General features: G+C 44.6%; 1 protein-coding gene across 2 annotated transcripts in view; it reads left to right on the top strand.

The window, feature by feature from the left end:
• ST6GAL2 (ST6 beta-galactoside alpha-2,6-sialyltransferase 2) overlaps nucleotides 1-22430 on the top strand; it is an 82237-nt gene that overhangs the window by 24336 nt on the left and 35471 nt on the right. For both annotated transcript variants that reach the window (XM_032263033.1, XM_032263032.1), the window contains exon 2: nucleotides 16539-17538. In XM_032263033.1, the coding sequence (XP_032118924.1) occupies nucleotides 16596-17538 (943 nt within the window). In that variant the 5' untranslated portion in view covers nucleotides 16539-16595. The remainder of the gene's footprint in view (nucleotides 1-16538; nucleotides 17539-22430) is intronic.

Here is a 22430-nt window from a genome sequence, read left to right as displayed (position 1 = left end):
GATAAGCAATGCACTCATGACTCTATTATTGTATTCATTTCTTTTGGGGTTGGGAAAATAGAAACATATTTTATCAAATTAATTAGATTTAAAATAGCTCAATGATTTGTTTTCTCTAGCATGCAGTCATTTTCCTGACTGAGTTGTCCTATCTCTGTCTAGAAGGGTTTTTTCTATGCCCTGCCTCAGCTTGGTGCCTGGGTCATAAAATAAGGCATAATAAAAGTACACTCCTCTCAGCCAATGCTCCTCACTGGTTTTCAGTTAGACCGATATTTTGTTTTATTGCAGAATTGGGACTAAAAGTTTTACTCCAACGAGTCAGGCAACCAAGCCAGAAATGTTCTTTTTTTTTTTTTTTTTTTTTTTTTTAATTAAGTGTAAATTCATAGTAGCCATACATGGCTTAACTTGAACTTTACATTCTGAGAGAACCAGAATATTTTTTAGGGTATTTTTTTTCTTTGAAATCAAAGTAATAAGTTTACACTGTTCAGAAATGAATTCTAGGTATAGATTTTTATCAAACCCATCTGACACTTTAAATAAACTTTAGACTGATGAATTCAGTGTTTGTTTGATAGAGTTCATAAACATTTTCCTTTCTCAAAAAGCAATCTAGGGAGTATGTATTTGTACTGTAGTTAATGCTGTGTTAAGTCAGTGTAATATAGCTGTTGGAAACATTTGTAAAGCAAAGGGAAAAAAAGGCTTTATTTAAATCTTGCCAAGAGCAGAAATAAAATGAGCAAAAGCACACTGGAGTTAGAGGCAACATAAAGATCGGTACTGCCTCACAACTCTGGTGCAGCAGCACTAGCATTTTATTTAAGCTGCATATCATATACGGAATGATCACTCATAATTTCTTGTCTCACTGTGTGACTTGCAAGAGATGTTTGTTGAGTGAATAGATGTTGGATTAGCGCTTTCTTTTCTGATACAGAACTGTCATTTAATCAACATGGAAATTAGATGCAGATACCCTCATTGTAATTCTGTTTGTATATTTACATAAGAGCATGAAATAAGAATAAATGAGGTCAGGGGTTGTGGCTCATGCCTGTAATCCCAGCACTTTGGGAAGCCAAGGAGAGCAGATCACTTGAGGTCAGGAGTTTGAGACCAGCCTGGCCAACATGGTGAAACACCATCTCCATCAAAAAATATAAAAACTAGCCAGGCATGGTGGCATGCACCTGGAGTCCCAGCTACTTGGGAGGCTGAGGTGAGAGAATCGCTTGAACCTGGAGACGAAGGTTACAGTGAGCAGAGATCACAGCCACAGTACTCAAGCGTGGGTAACAGAGCGAGACCTTGTCTCATAAAATAAAATAAGAATAAAGAAAAGAAAAAAGAAAGAATTTCCATAGGTCAGAGAGAGGTTAGGGCAGTAAGGAAAAGGGGCTGGGATGGGCTGAGATGAGAAGAGAAACAGGTTACTTGTTTAATATGGAGATTGAAGCAGAATTCCTCAGGCTTTATGATTCATGGTGTCATCTCAGAGACACAATTTTTAGATGGTGTTTTTCTTTGCCTTTGCTGTGCTATTATCCTGTGTCATTCTGGTTAGTTTTGTGTTCATAGTCTGATGATTTAGCCACAGTTAGAGTCTGACTGGTCTACTCTTCCTTTAGTTTCTACCACTGACATTTGAAGAGCAGATTCAAGTTTCCAGCCATTGGCATTGGTGCCTCCTAAGTGTGTTAGACTGTAAAACTGCTGAAGCCAGCAAAAGTTTTGTGCAGTCAATCGAAGCAGGGAGGGTATAGCTATGTTATTGTTTCCACTTTTCTCTTTTTCTAGTTCCATACAACACAAAATAAACTTTCAAATGTACTTCTAAGTTCCCACATCCCAATTGTATATGGTTGAGTTTTAGCCAAAACCATTTGTGAGGGAAAGCCTTTACTGATCACAGTTGGGGATGCTAAAACCCATTGCACCTTATTCACGTAATTAGAGGTGATAAAAACATTAAAATTATATTTCAAAAGTTGTTGCTAGTCTATTGCATAGAAGCCTCTTTCCATATCACAATGTATTTATAGAGTCGGTAACAAGTGGTTTACTCTTTATAGAGAGGACCGGTGATCCAAGCCATGTACCTGCCCTTGTTGCAGTGCATGGTGTACAGCTCTCAGCTGCCCTACCCTTTGCAATGCTTGTTTCCTTCACTTGAGATGCACCCCATCCCCAAGTACCTAACTCCTCACTAGCCATTTGTTCCCAGCTTAAATTTTGCTGCCTCCGAAAGAACTTCCTAGGCTCACCAGTTGAAATTATGCCCGAAGTCTTTTGTCTCACCACAGCACCTTAATCATTTCCTCCTCGACCTTCTTCCTAGACTGACTGAGTACTTACTATGTGTCAGGTACTGTTTCAGGCTCTGAGGATGCATGGTCAATCCGAAAGACAGATCTTTCTATGGGAGCTTAGGGCTCATGAGAGAAGAAAGAAAGAGAAGAAAATGCTACCTACTGATAGGTAGCATTTGAGCTAAGACTTCAACAAAACTAGGAGGAAGCCAAGCTGGTTCTAGAGCAGGCTTGTCCCAGGAAGAGGGAAGGGCCCAAGTAAATGCCCAGGAGCTGTGTGAGCTGACTCAGGGGCAACAAGGGACCGGGGAGGGAGAGCAAGGAGGCCAAGTCATGAGTAAGAGATGAGAGCAGAGAGACAAGCAGGGACACAGCCTTGTAGGCCACTGCAAGGGGTCTTTTTTTTTTTTTTTAAGTAGAAGTATAAGGAAGAATAATGGGAGGTTGAACACAGGAATTGGCCATGTTAAAGTTCCATTTGAAAAGTGTCACTCCACCTGCTGCATGGAGCATCTACAGAAGAGAGATGGGGGAAGCAGGGAGACCAGTTCAAAAGTTCTTTCTTTTTTTTTCTTTTTTTTTTTTTTTGAGACGGAGTTTCACTCTTGTTACCCAGGCTGGAGTGCAATGGCGCGATCTTGGCTCACCGCAGCCTCCGCCTCCCGGGTTCAGGCAATTCTCCTGCCTCAGCCTCCTGAGTAGCTGGGATTACAGGCACGCGCCACCATGCCCAGCTAATGTTTTGTATTTTTAGTAGAGACGGGATTTCACCATGTTGACGAGGATGATCTCAATCTCTTGACCTCGTGATCCACCCACCTCGGCCTCCCAAAGTGCTGGGATTACAGGCTTGAGCCACCGCGCCCGGCCTCAAAAGTTCTTACATAACTCAGGTGAGAGGTGACTAGGTCTACATGGGGACAGTGGAGAAGGCAACACATTGTCAGAGCCTAGATGTATTTTGGAGTTAGGGTTGTCAGGGTTTGCTGGTGGTTGGGATTGAATATGGTTGTAAATGGAAAAAAGAATCAAGAACATCACCAAAGTTTTAGACCTGGGCAACTGGGTGACTGGCCATGCTGTTTGCTGGATGGGTAAGACTAAGAGAGGAAAAAAAAATAACAAATATTTGTTTGGACGTTAAGTTTGAGATTCTCAGAACATGTACATTTAAATGGTGATATCACGTAGTTTATTGATTATGTGTACCTGTAGTGCAGGGGAGAAACCAAGGGTATAGATATCAACTCGGGGGACATCAGTATATAATGTCCATCAAATATTTGTTTGGGCATTAAGTTTGAGATTCTCAGAATACATTTAAATGATGATATCACGTAGTTTGTTGATTGTGTGTATCTGCAGTGCAGAGGAGAAACCAAGGGTATAGATATCAACTTGGGGAACATCAGTATATAGAGAACACAGTGCAGTTATGACTGTGCATATGTGAAGCAGATGTGCATTTTCCATCCACTTCCACAAGTATTCAAAAAATGAAACTTTATCTAATTCCAACTTAGGCTATATTTTGAGACCACATTCCACTGAGTATGGGGAAATTTTACTGCCAACCCTCTTAGGTGATTAAATAAAGTTTTCGTTGTAAACATAGGTTCTTTTTTTTCTTCCCCTAATTCCTCTAACACCATCAGGGGGATTGTCTAGTCCTTAGTTAGCATCCACTTACACGTATGTTGTACTGTCCCAGCATTGGCAGCCAGCCTGGTCTCCTGTTTTGTGAAGCACTACAATGTGCTGCCCTCTGCTGCCTGCCCCCCACTCCCATGCCTGCACATCTCCTTTAGGTCTGCAGATTCTTCCTTCTTTGGGGCCCATCTGGCTGCCCTCCCTTGACATTCTCAGCACAGAAAACTCTGGCTTATGCATTCATCACAGTGCTTCCATTTCCAGTGGGGAGGGGAATTCCTGCAAGATCCTCACATCTAAGATTCAAAGGTGTAGAGTGGGTCAAGATCCCTTCTACATTCAACCCCCAAACTTACCTAGGGCTCCAGTGTCCTATTCTTCCTGGTGCTAGCCCAAGAGGGTTTGGTGTTGGTAGGATATGAGACTTCTCCTTGGAGACACTTGACAGTATCTAAGTCATCTATTTCAACTCCCACTCTCATTTTCCAGCAGCCCAGAGATAATTTTTATTTTCCCTTGGCCAAAAGAAAACTGGCTTAGCAAGTGTTCTTCCCATGTTTTCACCTCCCTTTTCCACTCCTTGAAACACAACTTTTGAACTTAAAAGCCAAGAATTGACATAACTCCCCTCTGGTTCCTTTGCCACGATTATCCTTTAGGGCTGGGAGTCTTGCGTTTAGCACTGTGAATGGAGGAAGGTCATGGGGTAACAGGGAATGGAAAAAAAAATCAAGTAAAACTGCACAGTATCCTGAAGAATTTGTATAATTTCTCTTTCCCACATTACTATCAGCTGATGTGGGAGAAGTTATATCTGATTTGCTCAGCATTTTTACCTAGACTCCAATATGGAGCAGGTGCTCAAATGTCTTCAAAATCAGTAAAGCGAATAAAAAACAAGAATAAAGCAAGTAAAAGAGTAAAATGAGTAAAGTAGGTGAGTGTGCAATGCATGATCAATTCTGTGCTTATGTGTACACATGCACACATATACAAAAAAGCTTTTATGCTGCTGTTCACATGGGAACAGTGACTCACTGACTGGCCATGACTGGAACTTGTTGATAAGAAGAAGATATGTTAGCAAGCTAGTCCTCATAGATAGAAACCTCAAAAAATATTTTGTAATATTTAGAAATTATTCCTAATCTAGCATCTTGTTTACTGGCATTGAAACGTGAACACTGGACAAATAGACTGGAGAGAAAGCACCTGACCTGTATCTAGGTTATTCTTGTCGGCAGTGAGGCCTTGTTCTTGAGTGTCACTCCAGCAACCTCCAAGGCCGTGCTGCTCACGCCTGCCCAGAGAGGCCGGTCTACGGACAGACAGCAGTCAGCTCAAGAGGAGCAGAGGGCAGAGTTGAAAGCCCCACACTAAGAAATTTCTTTGAAGGCTCATATTTTGTATTAAATATTCACGTCGATTTTACATTTGACTCCAAAACATGTGTGTATATGTGTGTGGGTTTTGTTTTATTTTGTTTTGTTTTTGAGATGGAGTCTTGCTCTGCCGCTCAGGCTGGAGTGCACAGGTGCAATCTCGGCTCACTGCAACCTTTCCCTCCCAAGTTTAAGTGATTTTCCTGCCTCAGCCTCCCGAGTAGCTGGGATTACAGGCATACATCACCATGCCTGGCTAATTTTTGAATTTTTAGTGAAGATAGGGTTTCATCATGTTGATCAAGCTATTCTCAAACTCCTGACCGTAGATAATCTGCCCACCTCAGCCTCTCAAAGTGCTGGGATTACAAGCATGAGCCACTGCACCCAGCCGCATATGTGTTTTCCTATCAAAATTAACAGATTTCTCTCAACCCAAGTCTTCTATTAAAATCACCACCTCATGGATGGTTTTTCCTGTGACTTTTATGGCTAATGTATCCTATCATAAAAAGCAATAATAAATTAGCAACTTGACATTTTCTTTGAATAAGTTCTTAAAATTTCATCCTCAAAAATCAAACTTAAGAGGTGTCCCTGCTGCTCGACCACAGCCTCTACATAGCATTGCAAAGCAAACAGCTTCCATCTGTACATGCCCAGAAAAATGTTCACCTGTCTATGACTTTCACCGGTACCTCTGCATCTGCCAGGGTGATTTTTGTGTATACCAGGATCCTCTTTTCATTTGTACCTATTTTATGAAACAAAAAATTGACCAAGATTCCTGTGGCATATCATTAAATCTAAATATTGACTGTTCCTCAGGGCATGAAACTTGAACATATTGGTTGACTAGGCTGAGAGTGGTGGCCCTGACTGGCCACCTGCATGGTGTCGATGCCCCCTCACCGTCTTATGCCCATTCACTGCCAGCCCAGTGATGCCCTGCATCCCTCCTGGGCTACATTGCTTTTCCTAAGAAATGTGGCCTCTGCTGGTACAGAAGGCTCCTTGTAAAAGCCACCTGCTGGCCACCTATGCTTTTGCTCTAAAACCGACTTAACGTTTCAGGAATTCACCTAACCTTTCAAGTCTCAATGGCAGGTATACATCTTCCATCTTCTTAGTATTAGCCGTCAGGGCTGAAGCGAATTTACAGCTTCAGTCACGAGCCTTGGCACCTTTCTGGTACGAAGCATAAATATTTGAATACTAATTATTGTAAAACAAACAATCCACTGAGTCCAAAGCAGATGAATGCTGTTTCCAGAAGCCAGCAGACCCTAGCTAGTAGGCAGCTTGTGTTGTGTCTCTGCACAATCACTGATAGACGTCTGAAATCATTTCCACCTCCCCGTTCCTCAACTGGGAGCTGCCCAGAGTGGCTCACATATGTGAGTCTGTGCCTGTTAAACTAGTTCCCATCTGCCCTGTCTCTTGAACAAAAACCCTGTACTGCTGGAATGACCTGACCCAGAAAGATAATACCATCACCCTTGTCTAGCCCCCGCTCATTATGAGTCTGCCCAGCATACACATTCTCATTCCTGGCGCCTGCCAGCCCCCTGACTCCTGCCACAAATGGACTCGGATCTAACCCTGCAACAGCCTAACTATGGTTTTGCCTGGAGCCAGCCAGACACCCCTGCCAAGCTGAGAAGCACGGTACAAGAGGCACCCTTCCCCTCCTGAACCAGCCAACAGCCCCTGGTCAGGCAATCCCATTACAGTACATTTCCACGACTAACTTTCTTAATTTCAGACATTCAATGATTTCAGAAATATTTATTTACTGATAATATTGGGCCCAGGTGTTCCACTGGCTTGAAATCAATGATTCTCCTCCATACCCATGCATCCTTCGATGTCCAGCTCTGGACCTCCTCCTCTTTGAAGCCTTTCAGGATTACTTTCATCTATATTGTTGTCATTTATTCAGCAGTCCTGGGATCACGCAATAACACAGGCAGAACCATTTTGCCTTCCTACCGAGGTAGCAAACCCCTGCAACCGCGAGCCTAACGCCTGTAGTCTCTATGGAAATGTTAGTAAATCTGTAGCCCACTCTGCCTAGGCAAAATCCGCTTGGCAGGTGTCCCGGCACTAAGCTATCTCTGGCGAATGCAGGGCATGCGAAAGTATGGATTATAAAGCCTAAGTGGGAACATCAGTTACCCCAGCAAACAAAGCTAGGCATGGCAGGGGATCACTTGTTCTGCTAAATGTAAGGAGTTGGAATGAAATTAGGCATAGTACTTTGTAGCCAAAAGGAAAAATAAATCTTGTTAAAAGTTTAAGACTGGTGCCTGAGTTGACCCTAGCAATTTTTTTCTGGCTTCATGTTCTAGTGAAAAACAGATAGGGGCTTTGGGACAGTAAACCAGAAAGGGGCCAATGGAGCTTTCATAGGCCTAATGAGACAAATAATGTTTACTAAGGAATTTGTTGTCAAGATTAAACTGAGACGAGGAATTGAAACGAGACATGTGTGTGAGGTGCTAGATACAATGCCCAGCACAGCACAAGCATTTGGCCGGTGGCAGCCTGGGATACCTGCTGCTCATGCACCCACCTGCCCCCGACTCCTGCTGTGACTGCTGTTAATGACTCAGAACTAACCCTACAACAAGCCAGACACCTCCGCCAAGCTGAGAAGCACGTAGAAGAGGCAGGTTGGCTGATGGGAATACAAGACTGAATAAGATGTGGTTCCCTCACCCCCCGCTTTCACGAACCTTACAGGCATCCCCCTCGTGGACTACTCAAACACATGAATTTACATTAACCAGAAGCCTGGGCACCAGTGTTTTAAACTTATGCCTCAGCCAAGCGAGGTCACTGCGTCTGCCAGCCCTAGGAGTGACCTTCCTAGCAAGTGGGACTGCTCCATACATTCTGGTGTCAAACAGCGCCATCACAAGGAGAGGGCACTGCCTGCAAGGGGGCTGCCCTTCTGAGGCAGCAAAGATTTTGCAATCCTGTGGGACTCTACTCCTTAGAAAGGGGGATGTCCTCCCCATACCACAGGCTCCGCTGACCTGACCGACCTTTTTCTTTCTGTTCTTCTGGACATTAGCTTAAGAATGGGCAAAGGCTAGAGGGAGAATGAATTAGGGAGTGCATCCTTGCTGTTCTGCCTTTAGCAGTCTGGAGACTTTCTCACATTTACCGAAAGCAAAGAAAGAAAAGAAAAGGGCCCATTTGTAAAAAGCGCCAACGAGGGTGTTAAGAGATCAAAGAATTCCAGCTGAGGGAGGTATCTTCCTCTTTGCTGCAGACTGGATGTTTTCTTGGGTATGTGACAAGAGCTAATTTTAGAAAAAATGATTCTCGAAAGAAAATGACTCCTGAAGGCCATTAAGATACACGAGTGTCTCACTACAGCTCACATGCTAAATCTTCTTTATGATCTCAACATTAAAATAAATACTTAGACTTAGCATTAGTGCAGACAACTCTTCCACACAAAAAAAGGACGTGAGTGTGTCTGGGACCCACACAAAACCTAGCCAGCTGGCGATTCATAGCAGACACATCATTCAAAGTGTATAAAGAGAAAAACCCAAAAATACCAAACAAAAAACACTCTCGAGTCAAGAAAATGGACAATAAAGCTTGTCAACCACAGGGCTTAAGAGGGACATCGTTAAAGTGGCAAGACCTAGAGTTAACTTCTCTTTGCCTTTGAACAAAATAAGAAGTTAGCTGCATTAACCTTAAGGTGCATTGTAATGTTCCTCTGTGGCAGTGTTTACATTTCATAGTTTCATCTGACAACTCGTGATAAATTGTGCCTTTTGGAAAATGTGATTTCTCGCAGAACAATTTGAAGGAGAAGTTAAACACTCTTTTGTGCTAGTTTGAATATCCATAGGAAATGTGACTTGTGTCTTTGTTTGGGAATTAGTATCTAAGACATGGGCACTGACCTTTCTAGCAAGTGGAACAATCACCGTGATTTCTAGCAGAGGGGCACTTTTGATTCTGCCTCTAAAAATAGAAGTTCCCTAGAGCCTTGGCCAGAAAGGGCTGAGAATGGGGAGAAAGAATGGCAATGGGGAAAAGTAGTTCAAATAGGCAAAGAACATCCACTGGGAATTCAAACCTTTGCATTGCCACTTTACAACTGCAGTGGAAAGGAAAAGAAAGTCACACTCAATCCAGTATGAGCATAATCTTGCCAGTGCTCTTCCTAGGGGAAAACTGGCAAGAACGTGACAGCCCCAGTCACTTAAACCGTCGTAGACAAAGCACACCTGAAGGTGTATTTAAGGAGCACTTTCCCATTGGTGCCTGGGGACAGATGATTTGCCTGATGGGCCTCTTATATCCCCCGATGTCATTTGTATCACACCAGCTAATGATGGGATATGACAGTGAGTATTAGTGATGACTTTCTTTAAGCTGTATAATTATAATATTTCAGATAGACTATATTGGAGGAAAAGATGCGTTTTCTATTGCTTAGCCAAGCCTTCCTATTAGGCTTATGGTCATTTCAAGGGAAAACATTGAGGGTGCTCCCACATCTGTCTAACCTGGATTTGTTACAGATATGCTGATGACTGAGACCCATGATGCAGATTGTGATTTCCATAACATTCTGCTGGCAGAGGGTTTGACATTGCCTTTAGACTTAATCATCTTGGAGAATGTTCCCTTAATTGGCAGCAGAAGGTTTACAGCTCCAGAGGCTGCAGGGGAGGCTTTTGGATTATTAAAAGTTGAGGCCTAATCACAAATTCAGGCAGTGCAGCAAATCCATTCCTTCCTTTTATTCCTGTGCATTAGGAGCCACTTAGGTTCCACCTAATGAAGAGACGACATTCTTTGCACCGGAATACTCCTTTCAAGATTCTCAGAGAGCTTCACAAATCCTGCCTCTTTCTACTTCTCAGCACAGCAGGCAGAGAGAGCAAACTCTGCCACAGGGTCCTGGCACCAACGCTGCCCCCTCTGTCCTGCTAGGTGCTTCTTCTCTTTGTTTATGTCCTCTGACATCCTCTCATTCTTCTCCCTCCGTTTCCTGTGTGTCATCTCCCCATGACAAACAAGGCTTCCCATCTTCCAATTAGAAACTAGACGTTTTCATATAATGGAGGCTATGTCTGTGTTGATGCAAAGAAAAATAATTTTTTAAAAATCCTGTAAAATATTAAAACCTGAGCCAATATGAGTGACCATGGCCCAGCAAACAGTCTCAGGAAGTCCTGAGAACGTGTGCCCAAGGCGACTGGGTCACAGGTTGGTTTTACACACTTTAGGGAGTTAGGAATGGTAGAAAAAATCATTAATCAATACATGAAAGCTGTGCATTGGCTCAGCCTAAAGTGGTGGGATATCTCAAAATGGGGGCTTATAGGTCATAGGTACATTCAAAGATTTTCTGATTGGCAGTTGGTTGGTTGAAAGAGTTAAGCTTTGTCTCAAGACTTGAAGTCAGTAGAAATAAATGCTTGAGTTAAGAGGGGTTGTGGAAGCCAAGGCTTTTGTTATAGAAATGAAGCCTCATAGATCGTATCCTTCAGAGAGGATAGATGGTAAATGTCTCTTTTGGGACCTTAAAGGTGTTTACTCACATTTAATCTCTCCTGGGTCCAGGAAAGGCCTAGACTGCAGTAAAGGAGATTCTCTATCAATGCAAATTTTTCCCCACAAAAGACGGCTTTACGTGGCCATCTCAAAATATGTCAAAGAAATATATTTTGGGGTAAAAGATTTTGATTTCCTTCAGGATCTGCTAGCTGTCATGTGATGCTATACCAGAGTCACATTGGAATTTGGTATCTAATTGCCACAAAGAGTTAGTTTGGACAGTTTATTATCTCTATTTTAATATAAGTCCTGGTCAGTTATGTCTAAACTCCAAAGGGAGAGGGGAGTATATGGAGACATGTCTAACCTCCCTTCCAGTCACGGCTGGAAATTAAGTTTCTCAGGTTTCCCTCGGGTCCATCTGGCCAAGTGGGGGTCTGTTGGGTCAGTTGAAGGGCTTAGGAATTTATTTTCAGTTTACATCTGTGTCAACCTTAAATAATGAGGTTCAGAAAATGTGATTAAGCACAGAGTTTATTTGAGCGCAAAGCTTGAGGCTGGCCACCTGGGAAAGCACCAGCTGCCAATGAATGGGATCAGTGTTTCCAAATCAGAGAAGTTGAAGTTTCAATTATATAGGCAGAGACAGAGAAGTTCCAGCAGGATCACAGCATTTTCCATACAAGACCATGTATATATGCCACAGCTGTTCGACTGGTTACAGATTGTTCCATTTTGAGGAAGAATGCTTTATTATCCCATGAGGAGGTGCGATGACCTGAGAGGGTCTTATCTCTGGCACTGCTTGGTCTTTCCAATTATTTGCAGGAACAAAAAGGCAAAAGTTGCAGCTATCTGCCACATGACACAGGCTGCATAGCCACATTTCTCTCAAGGTTCAAGATAATTTCAAGTTCTAGTAGCTTTAAGCTTGAATTATTTTAAATTTGAATTATTTAATTTTACGTCTGATAATTTGAATCCTGCCATGAAATTTCACAAGTTCACTTTCTCAGCTGGAGTTCCTGACTGTGGCTTCCTTACTAGTCAAACCAAGGCAACATTAGCTTCTCTGGTGTAGGGGGCACTGGATCTCAGCCCCAAGCCCTCCAGGCCAGAGGTTTTGAGCTCCTCCCAACAGCTCAAAGCTTTGTTTTTGCTGTTGCACTTCCCACCACTCTGCACACATTTCACCTTTTAAATATATATATATATATATATATATATATATATATATATATATATATATATTTGCTGGAGCAAATGCTGAAATCAGAAACCTGAGTTTCACACTTTCTCTTTGTCCACCAGAGCTGTTGCTCAGTGCAGGGAAACCAGGAGATGATGATTACCGGTCAGAAACAAAAAGACTGCCTTTTAAATCAGCTGCTGCAGGCTTGGTGCTCCCAGCATGGAGCTTCTAAAACTTTTGGGATTTCCTTAGCGGTAGGACTGATTTCATTGTGCTAACAAGGGAACTCACTTTGTGCCCCCAGGTAGCTTCAGCTTGGGCTCTGATCACCAGAAAGATCAACCAGATGAAATTGCAGGGTTTGAACTTGGGCTGCCCAACCTCCAGGGAGAAGAGGGGCCCTGGAGATTAAGTTCACTCACATGGCCAGTGATTTAATCAATCATGGCTAGCTAATAGAGCCCTAATAGCAACTCTAGAAACTCTAGATTCTGGGGTTCAGTGGAGCTTCTGGTTCATAAACACACTGATGTGCTGGGAGAGTAATACCTCCAGATTCCATAGAGAAAGGCCATGGAACCGCATTCCCGTCAGATCTCACCCTATGTGCATCCTTTACAATAAAACCATAACCATAAATACAGTACTTCCCTGACTTCTGTTAGTCATGTTAGCTTTAGCAAATAATCAAACCTGAAGGGTGTCCTAGAGTCTGGGGATTGGTAGTTGGACAGGTGGAAGTGTGAGTGGCTTTGGGACCCCACACACAGCTGGTGTGGGAAATGAGGGCAGTCTCCCGGAGGAGGCCTGAGCCCTTAACTCACGGGGCCTGCACTAACTCCCAGTAGCAAGTCAGCATTTTATCACAGTGCACCCAGTGGGATGCAACAGAATAACTGTTATTAAGGATAATTTTGCAATTTCTAATGGAAGTCTTGAAGTATCAGAAGCACATTCTAGACCTACATGTTGGAAATTACAGCTGGAAGCACTGTCCCTGAGTGGACAGGTTAGACAGATCATGTGGAAGGTGCTACTCAAAGTGTGGGCCCAGGTGATGCACATCCACAAATGTACATTGCCAGTTCCTGATGTTTTCAGAACTTGAGAGCAGGCATTTAGAGACTTTTCTAGCAACTGGACAATGCCAAGACATTCAGCAATGGAAATGTGAAAATATCACACAGTGACAATTTGGGGGAAAAATTATCCTTCACCACAGATAGTTTTAGGAGCATAAATTTAGAAAATATAACCTTGGTTGGTATGACCAGATGGAATCAGAACTTAGGGTGAAAGGTGTGAGCCATAGGATGAAGCAGATGGATTTGCATATAGTATCTGCTACTTGCTAGCTCTGGGGTTCTGGGCAGGTTACTTAATTGCTCTGGGACTCAGTTTTCTCATCTAGAAAATTGAGATGACAGTATTTCCTATCTAATTTGATGCTGGAAACACCAAATAAAATAATCCAGGACAAGTGCTAAACATAGACCTGCATATATAGTATGTTAACTGTAGGTATTAATTCTTCTACGTTTGCTTCTTGGCATCAATGATTCCGGCTTGGTTAAAGTATATTCTGTCTACGTAGATTTGATGTATTACTGTACATAAAATCTATAGCCTTGCTCTTATGTGAATACAAAATAAAGCAAACACTGTTTAAAAGCCACAATTTATACATGTAAGTGAACGTTGCTTTTTGTAGAATCCCTCTGGGATATTAGAGCCTTATCTGAAAATGTTGCAATGGTTGGAACCATTTTTTGGAACTTCCTTTTTTCTTGCTTAATTTTTCTTTTTAATTATTATGGGTACATAATAGTTGTATATATTACTGAGGATTTTTGGAAGTTATTTAGCATTTCCATTAGAATTTATTCCAATGATCTTCTGATGTAACAAATCACCTTAAAATTTAGTTTACTCAGCATCATGCAATATGCCCCTGTAACAAACCTGCACATGTACCCCTGAATCTAAAATTTAAAACAAATACATGTATGTGTATACAAATGCATTTATATACATCTATACATACCTCAAACCAAAACAAATAAAAAATAACTTAATGGTTTAGAACAACAATCTATCATCATCATCACTCACCGTTCCATGAACTGACTGAGCTAGGCTGGCTTTCCGGTCGGGTCTTCAGTGGGGTTGCAGTCAGATGTCGTCTGGGGATGGAGTCATAGGAAAGTGCGGCAGGCTGGACACCCAGGATGACTTCTTCGCTCTTCGTATTTGGTGCCTGGGCTGGGATGGCTGGGACGGCCGGAACAGCTTGGGGCTGACTTGGCATCTTTCATTCCATGTGGACTTTCCTAGCTTGGACTTCCTCTGTGCCTTCTGGGTTAAGCTTAGGGACATGTTTTCACTGGTGCCTGGCTTCCCCCAGAGTGAGTGTTCTGAGAGACAGGAAGTGGAAAATGCCAGACCTGGGCCTGGTAACTGGCATAGTTTCACTACCACCATATTCTACTACTCCGAGCAGTCATCAGGCCTGTCCTTATTTAATAGGGGGATATACAGACCCTGCCGCTCTCTGGGCAGAGGGTCAAAAGATCTGTGTCCACCTTTAATCAGCCACAGAGCCACAAAAGGAATGTAGGTTTTTTTACTTTGGCATGTCCTTTCTCACCAGCGACATTGTATGACTTTCCAGGGTGACCGCACTGAGGCAGGAACATTCATTTTGATTTCAGTTCCTATCTTTTTGAGTGAAAAGACAACCATTGCATTGCAGCCATGCCCCTACATGCCTTTGCATTTTGGCGTGGTCAGTCTGTCCACGGGAAGGAGCATGGGGGTCACAGATTCCCCCTGGCAGCTCCTCCCCTCAGAATCACCCTACTTCCTGAGTATCTAATTTCTACTAATGACCTCTTTGTAGTCTGTGTTGCCCCCCTGTACTCTTCCCTGCCTTACCTGCCACCAAGGAATCTCCTGAATGCCCATGGGACCACTGCATCACTCCCTTGCTCTCAGAACTTCACGCACTCCCTATTTCTTATACAGCATATCCCCAGACATCCAGGTAGGCACTGAAGACCCTCCAGAGCTGGAAGAGGATAGCTTTCCAATTATGTTTTCCCCAAATGGTCTTGCTGCTTCTTCCAGCACACCCACCCAAACACCCATGCATATCCACGGACACACAAAGCCTCCTGCAAATCACACGTACAAACACAAGCTCACATTATTTACTCAGCCAATATTCATTGAATATCTGCCTGCGCTTGGCTTTGTGCTCAGCTTGAAGTTCCAGCAAGCTTAATTATTATTCCACAAACATACCTTAGGTTATTTTGCCTTTCCGGGACTTTGCTTAAATTCCTGAAGTTAGGAGCATTTCTTATGAATGTTTTATTGTTTCCTTTAGTATCAAGTGCTGTGCTACCCACATAGGAATACATATTAGTTGCAATACTGTACAGAGGAGAGGTTCTGTCTTTCACTGTATCTTTTCATCTCTGTCCCCTTTTGTTACCCTTTCTCTGAACCTCATCTAGAATCAGCAAGCTCTCTCCTCATCTCTCCTCCTATTTAGAGTTTTAAAGTACTTCCCACTTATCTCACCAAAAGCTCACGGTAAGGGTGAAGTAGGAGGGCATTTTGGGGGACATGGTTGAAGACAACAGGCACCCTGAAATAACATTCACACACAGACACAGTCACTGAAGTATTGCTTTATTCAGTGCCCTCGGTGGACTTCCAGTAAGTTCTAGGCAGCCTTCCAGGCTGGGGAGGACAAGAAGAATCAGATATGGCCGTCACTCCTTAGAAGTGCACAGCAGTGCTACTGTAAAATCTGTGAGCTCCGAGCTTTTGGTGGTCTGATAAGTAGATAAGAGAAGGCAAACTATGCTTAACTCTCTGGCTTTGCTTTGCCAAATCAGATTTTTCTTCCTTTTTTTCTTTTTTTTTTTTTTTTGAAATGGAGGCTGTGTTGCCAGGCTGGAGTGCAGTGGCGAATCTCAGCTCACTGCAACCTCTGCCTTCCAGTTTCAAGCAATTCTTCTGCCTCAGCCTCCGGAGTAGCTGGGACTACAGGTGCACACCACCACACCCAGCTACCAAGTTGGAATTTTGTAAAGTAGAAAGAACTTGTGGGCAGGGGCCCTACTTCCCACAGTAGGTGGGAAGGCACACATGTCCCTGAGTTACATGGGCAGGATTTTGCAAATACACACTCATCCCTCTTCTCTCTCGGGAGACTCATCTGATATGGTGAGATCCCTTGTCTTGCAGAGGTTAGTGGGAGTTGGGGGCGGGGGGGGAACAGATGTCACATCTGGATTTAGCTAAAGCTCCTGGATGATTCCGGTTTCTAGTGCCCGTTCTACAACCCCACCCCACCGCTACAGAAACACTGCTCAAGATAGAATGTCCTCAGCAGCATCTGAGCAGATGTCCCATGTTGGCTAACTGTGGCATCTGGCTGTTTTTCAGGTTCATTCTGCCACCCATCTGCTTTAGGACACAAGGTGCTGACTCCGGAGACCTGCCATGAAGCCACACCTGAAGCAATGGAGACAACGAATGCTTTTCGGAATATTCGCTTGGGGGCTCCTCTTTTTGCTCATTTTCATCTACTTCACCGACAGCAACCCCGCTGAGCCTGTGCCCAGCTCCCTCTCCTTCCTGGAGACCAGGAGGCTCCTGCCATTACAGGGGAAGCAGCGGGCCATCATGGGCGCCGCGCATGAGCCCTCCCCGCCTGGGGGCCTGGACGCACACCAGCCGCTGCCCCGCGCACACCCAGCTGGCCCCTTTCACGCAGAGCCTGGAGACCCACAGAAATGGGCTCAGTCCCAAGATGTGTTTGAACATGAAGAGTTTTTTTCATCCCAGGTGGGAAGAAAATCTCAAAGTGCTTTCTATCCAGAGGACGAGGACTACTTTTTTGCTGCTGGTCAGCCAGGGTGGCACAGCCACACTCAGGGGACATTGGGATTCCCTTCCCCGGGGGAGCCAGGCCCACTGGAGGGAGCTTTGCCGGCTGCACGGATCCAGAGGAGGCGGGTGAAGAAGAGGCACCGGAGGCAGAGAAGGAGCCACGTGTTGGAGGAGGGCGACGACGGCGACAGGCTGTACTCCTCCATGTCCAGGGCCTTCCTGTACCGCCTCTGGAAGGGGAACGTCTCCTCCAAAATGCTGAACCCGCGCCTGCAGAAGGCGATGAAGGATTACCTGACCGCCAACAAGCACGGAGTGCGCTTCCGCGGGAAGCGGGAGGCCGGGCTGAGCAGGGCACAGCTGCTGTGCCAGCTGCGGAGCCGCGCGCGCGTGCGGACGCTGGACGGCACCGAGGCGCCCTTCTCCGCGCTGGGCTGGCGGCGCCTGGTGCCCGCCGTGCCCCTGAGCCAGCTGCACCCGCGCGGCCTGCGCAGCTGCGCCGTCGTCATGTCTGCAGGCGCAATCCTCAACTCCTCCTTGGGTGACGAAATAGGTAAGTCTCAGCGGGGGGACCAGGTCTCCCTGTCTTGAGCCAGTGGGTCCCTGGGGGCTGGTTCTTTCTGGCGCGTCTCTGGATCTCACTGGCAGGGCAAACTGGGGTCTCTGTACCGGGTCTTTCTAATGTTAGCTGGAGAGTCTTCGTGTGACTTCCCCTTCCTGGCACAAAATGAGTCTGTCTGGGGTCACAGCAGAGGTACTCTTCGGGGACTCTTAGAGCAGGGATTTGGGGAATGCTGGGGAGCAGGAAGGGTCCTCCCCGTAGCTGATGCCAGTAGGCAGTGAAAGGAAAGCACCGCCCTAGGACCCCCGCGTCCCTCTCACTGCTCAGACTTTATATCCCACAGAAGCCACAGTCTGTATGGATAGGCGCCCAGGCTGGCCCCCGAAAGCCTGGTGAACCCATCCTGCAATGGGAATATGGGAGGGGAACAAGAGGAGGAGAGAGGAAAGCAGGAGCTGCCCAATCAGGGCGTCAGCTCCAAAAAGCAGGATGCACGAAGATAATGTTGGTTACTGTGGGCTCTGAGAAGAGCCCAGCTGCTGTTGGGAACATCTTTCCAATGGGAGAATAAGTTCTGGCCTCTCAACTTCTGGTGCAAATCCAAACTTTGGGGCACTGCCAGTGCACCTAGCAGGGACCTTCTCCAAGGTGGTGAATAACGTGCAACACCTGGGCTCCCTCCTTCCCTGCAAGGCTCTGTCTTCACAACCCTGTCGAGAGCCCTAGAGCACATCTGCTTCCCAGCTCCTGTATAAGTCAGGTTTCTTCAGAGACTCACACCAGGAGGATATGTGTCTATACAAAGACACAAAGATTTATTTTAAGGACTTGACTCTCATGATCGTGGGGGCTGGCAAGTCTGCAGTAGGTAGGGCAGGCCAGCAGATGGGAAACTCAGGAAGGATTTCCGTGTTGCTGTCTTGAGGTACAATTGTTTCTTCTTTGGGAAACTTCAGTCTTTGTTCTTAAGGCATTCACCTGGCTGGAGGAACTACACTGGCATTGTGAGGGTCATCTGCTTTTCTCAAAGTCTACTGATTTAAATGTTAGTCACATCTTAAAAACACCTTCCCAGCAACATCTAAACTAATGTTTGACCAAGGAACTGGGCACCATAGCCTAGCCAAGATGGCACACAACATTAGCCATCACTATTTCTTCCTGGTTATCAAGTAAAATACCAGTCTGATCTTTTTTGGTTGATGGGGGTGTGACAGGGTTTAAACACGTTTCTCTGTTGCAGAGTGGGGTAGGTTCTGCACCAGATGGGCCAGCATTGGCTCTCCACAGAATTCCCCCTCCTCACTGGATCACATTCATTTCCACACCTCATCCAGCCTCTCACCCTGTCTTGCCAGAGATACCCTTGTTGTCATAACTGGGCTCTCATGTTGCCATAACTGGGCTCTCCCTCAGCAGTTTCAGACCCCTTTGCTCCTGGGACTCCCCCTATGCCCAGACTAATTCCATTGCTACACCAGTCAGCAAGTGGCTTGGCCCTCTGGGTTCATTCACTTGACAAATGTGTGTTTAGCGCCCTATTATGTACTTGACTCTGTACTAGGAGCAGTAAAACAAATGTGAATCAAATACAGCGTCAGCCTCAAGTCCAGATATAAAACAATCATGTGCTGGACACTCTCACAATAGGCAGTGTTAGGTCATAACTGGTCTGAAAGTGATATTCAGGGGATGTTGCTCCCTCTTTGCAAATGAGTAATCTTGTTGTCTTCATTTTAAGTGGATCCATTAGTTGTTCTGTGCCCTTGAAGAGCGGTCCATGTTCCAGAGTTGCCTTGGAATAGGGTGAAGCCACTGTAGGCAGGCTCAGAAGCCCAGACCTCATCTCAGCAGAAGTCCTTGGTCATGAAGCTAAATGAGAACATTTTTTTACGTTAAAGAAAAAAAAAAAAAAACAAGATAGTAAGTCTGGACTCAAGGTCTGAGGTCCCTGTGTCCCCATGCTGACATTACAGCAGGCTCATAATAACACAGTCCATGTGTCACATAAGCTTGTAGCCAAAGCCAGACCAGAGCAGCCTGCAATTTATTAAGAAGAGGCAGTGGTTTAGAGGTCCCCGGGGTGAAATAACACCACAGTTCTTTCTCATTTCTGAGGGCCAATATTAATAATGTGGAGAAGGAATTTAAGTATTATGCTTGAAGCAGGCAGTCATTTGCTTCCAGTTGGGTTTTGTTTTAAACACCTCTGCATCAGAGGTGAAGATCTGGATTGCTCTTGCATGTCAGTGAGCAGTCCCTTGTTGTTTATTTCTGTATAAATATTCCTGACCAGAATCTTGTAAACTCTATTTAGAATTTGGATGAGAATGTGAAAGACACTGAGAAGTCCACGTTTCTGAAAAACTTGCAATGCCAGTTATAGCTTTATTAATTTCTAGTATCCAAATCTAATTTATTTTGCATGCACTTATATGAGTACGATTGGAACTGTAGATCACAACTGAAGAACATGCCTGGAAATTTCTTTAAAATTCTCTTTATTGTTTTGTCTAGAGTCCTTTGGAACAGATTGTATATCTATTATTTTAAGAACATGTAAGCATAGCATGGCTCAATTTGTACAAATAGAAAGTTTCGTTTGTGTAAGTTGGTATCTCAGCATCAGCAGTGTACATGCCAGGTGCTGACCTCACTCCTTCCTATTCACCCAAATGCATGCAAGCAAACCCACATAGTTATGAATGGCTGGCAGAATAAAAACAAACACTGGCAGCACATTCCTTCAGGCAGCTTAGAATATTGGGGGTATGTTGTAGCTAAATTCATGTTGGCCCCTAAGTATCTACTTGTGAATTGGCTAAGTGAAGATCAAAAGACTTACCAAAGATCACGATCTTATGAAAAACTGAAGGCAAAGCTAGAAAGTATCTCAGATGGTCAGTGCTTATCAGCCCTACCTCTGCTCTGCCAGGAGGACCCCTCTCCACGCTGATGTCCAAGGGAGACCCAGTCAGTCTCAGGTTTGCTTACTAGCTGCCCTTTAGCTCCCCCTGGTGTTTGCTCCATGGGAAGTGCAGCCCCATCCTTCTAACCTGTTGGAACTGAGTCACACAGTGAAATTGTTTGGGTTAGAAAAGTATAACAGTTGTAAACACTTCCACTATGAATATGTTATTGAAAAACAAACTATTTGTTTTGGAAACCTGCATCGTTCTTTCCTAGAGTCATGAGATGATCTGTTTTCACGCATGCATATAAGCATTAATAATTAGCTTCAATGCAGTGCCACTAGCATTCTTGTGAAAACACTTTACAGAGAAGAAAGGTCTGCTCTGAACCACCAGTAAGAGCCTTCATGGGGGAAACCAAATTCAGTGTACTTGAAACTAGAATTCTGACGTGCGCTTGGGAAATGGGACATGGAGGGAGGGAGAGAGTAGGGAATGGGATGCATAGACTGGTGGAAAGAGCTTGAGACTTGATATGTCCTGTTACCTTTAAAAAAAAGCAGGAAAGAAGAAAGCAGTCCCTATACTCATTCAATGAGCATTAATTATTTATTAATCACCAACTCTCTACCAGATCCTGTGTTAGACACAAAAATGGATAGGTCACAGCCCCAACTATCCATACCGGCATACTTCAGTGGTAAACAGACAACTCCAATGTTGTGGATCGGAGGACAGAGGGCTATGTAGGCTGACAGAACAGAAATGGCCATGGAATCCTAACCTCCCTGAGGGCTGGTGGCTGGGCAGAGAGAAGAAGTTGGTAAAGACTGCTCCAGGGAGATGAGACCAAACTGAAGGCCCAGCATCATATGGAAGTGAGAAACAGCATGGTGTGCATGTGGTGAGAGCTATAAGGAGAACACAGGCTCATAGGGAGAGAAGAGAGAGAAGCTGACTTGGAAGGCAGATCATCTTTGTAGATGGCCTGCAAACCACTCTATGAAAATTAGGCTTCACTTAATAATTGTAATCATAGCTACCACATATAATACAGTCAAGGCCCTGTTCAAAATGCTTTTTTTTTCTTTTTTTTTTTTTTTTTTTTTTGAGATGGAGTCTCTTGTTGTTACCCAGGCTGGAGTGCAGGCACAATCTTGGCTCACTGCAGCTGCCACTTCCCAGGTTCAAGCGATTCTCCTGCCTAGCCTCCCGAGTAGCTGGGATTACAGGCACACACCATCATGCCCAGCTAATTTTCTTATTTTTAGTAGAGATGGTGTTTCACCACGTTGGCCAGTCTGGTCTCCAACTCCTGACCTCATGATCCACCCATCTCACCCTCCCAAAGTGCTGGATTACAGGTGTGAGCCACCAGGCTTGACCCAAAATGCTCTTTATGTGCTAACTGTTGAAAACCTTACAACCCTAAGCGATAGATAAGTTTGTTCCCATTTTACAGATAAGAAAATGAAGGTACCTCCAGTCACATGGGCAATGTCTGGATTCAAATCCTAGTCTGGGTTTTCAGGAACACTAGCTCTCATTCCTATGTCCCTGATGCACAGGCATTGTAGATTTTCACTGTAAAGAGATCACTCCAGCCAGGTGTGGTGGTTCATGCCTGTAATCCCAGCACTTTGGGAGGCCGAGGAAGGTGGATCACCTGAGGTTAGAAATTTGAGACCAGCCTAGCCAACATGGTGAAATCCCGTCTTTGCTAAAAATACAAAAATTAGCCAGGTGTGGTGGCACACACCTATAATTCCAGCTACTCAGGAGGCTGAGGCAGGAGAATTACTTGAGCCCAGGAGGTAGAGGTTGCAGTGAGCCAAGATCATGCCATTGCACTCCAGCCTGGGCAACAAGAGGAAAACTCTGCAAAATACAGAGAAGGAAGGGAGGGAGGGAGGGAGGGAGGGAGGGAATAAAGGAAGGAAGGAAGGAAGGAAGGAAGGAAGGAAGGAAGGA

Source organism: Sapajus apella, unplaced genomic scaffold (genome assembly GCF_009761245.1).
Source record: "Sapajus apella isolate SASKATOON/1434 unplaced genomic scaffold, GSC_monkey_1.0 scaffold134, whole genome shotgun sequence".
NCBI classification, from domain to species: domain Eukaryota; kingdom Metazoa; phylum Chordata; class Mammalia; order Primates; family Cebidae; genus Sapajus; species Sapajus apella.
The sequence above is the reverse complement of the archived record's forward strand: the minus strand, read 5'-3'. Positions and strand labels throughout refer to the sequence as shown.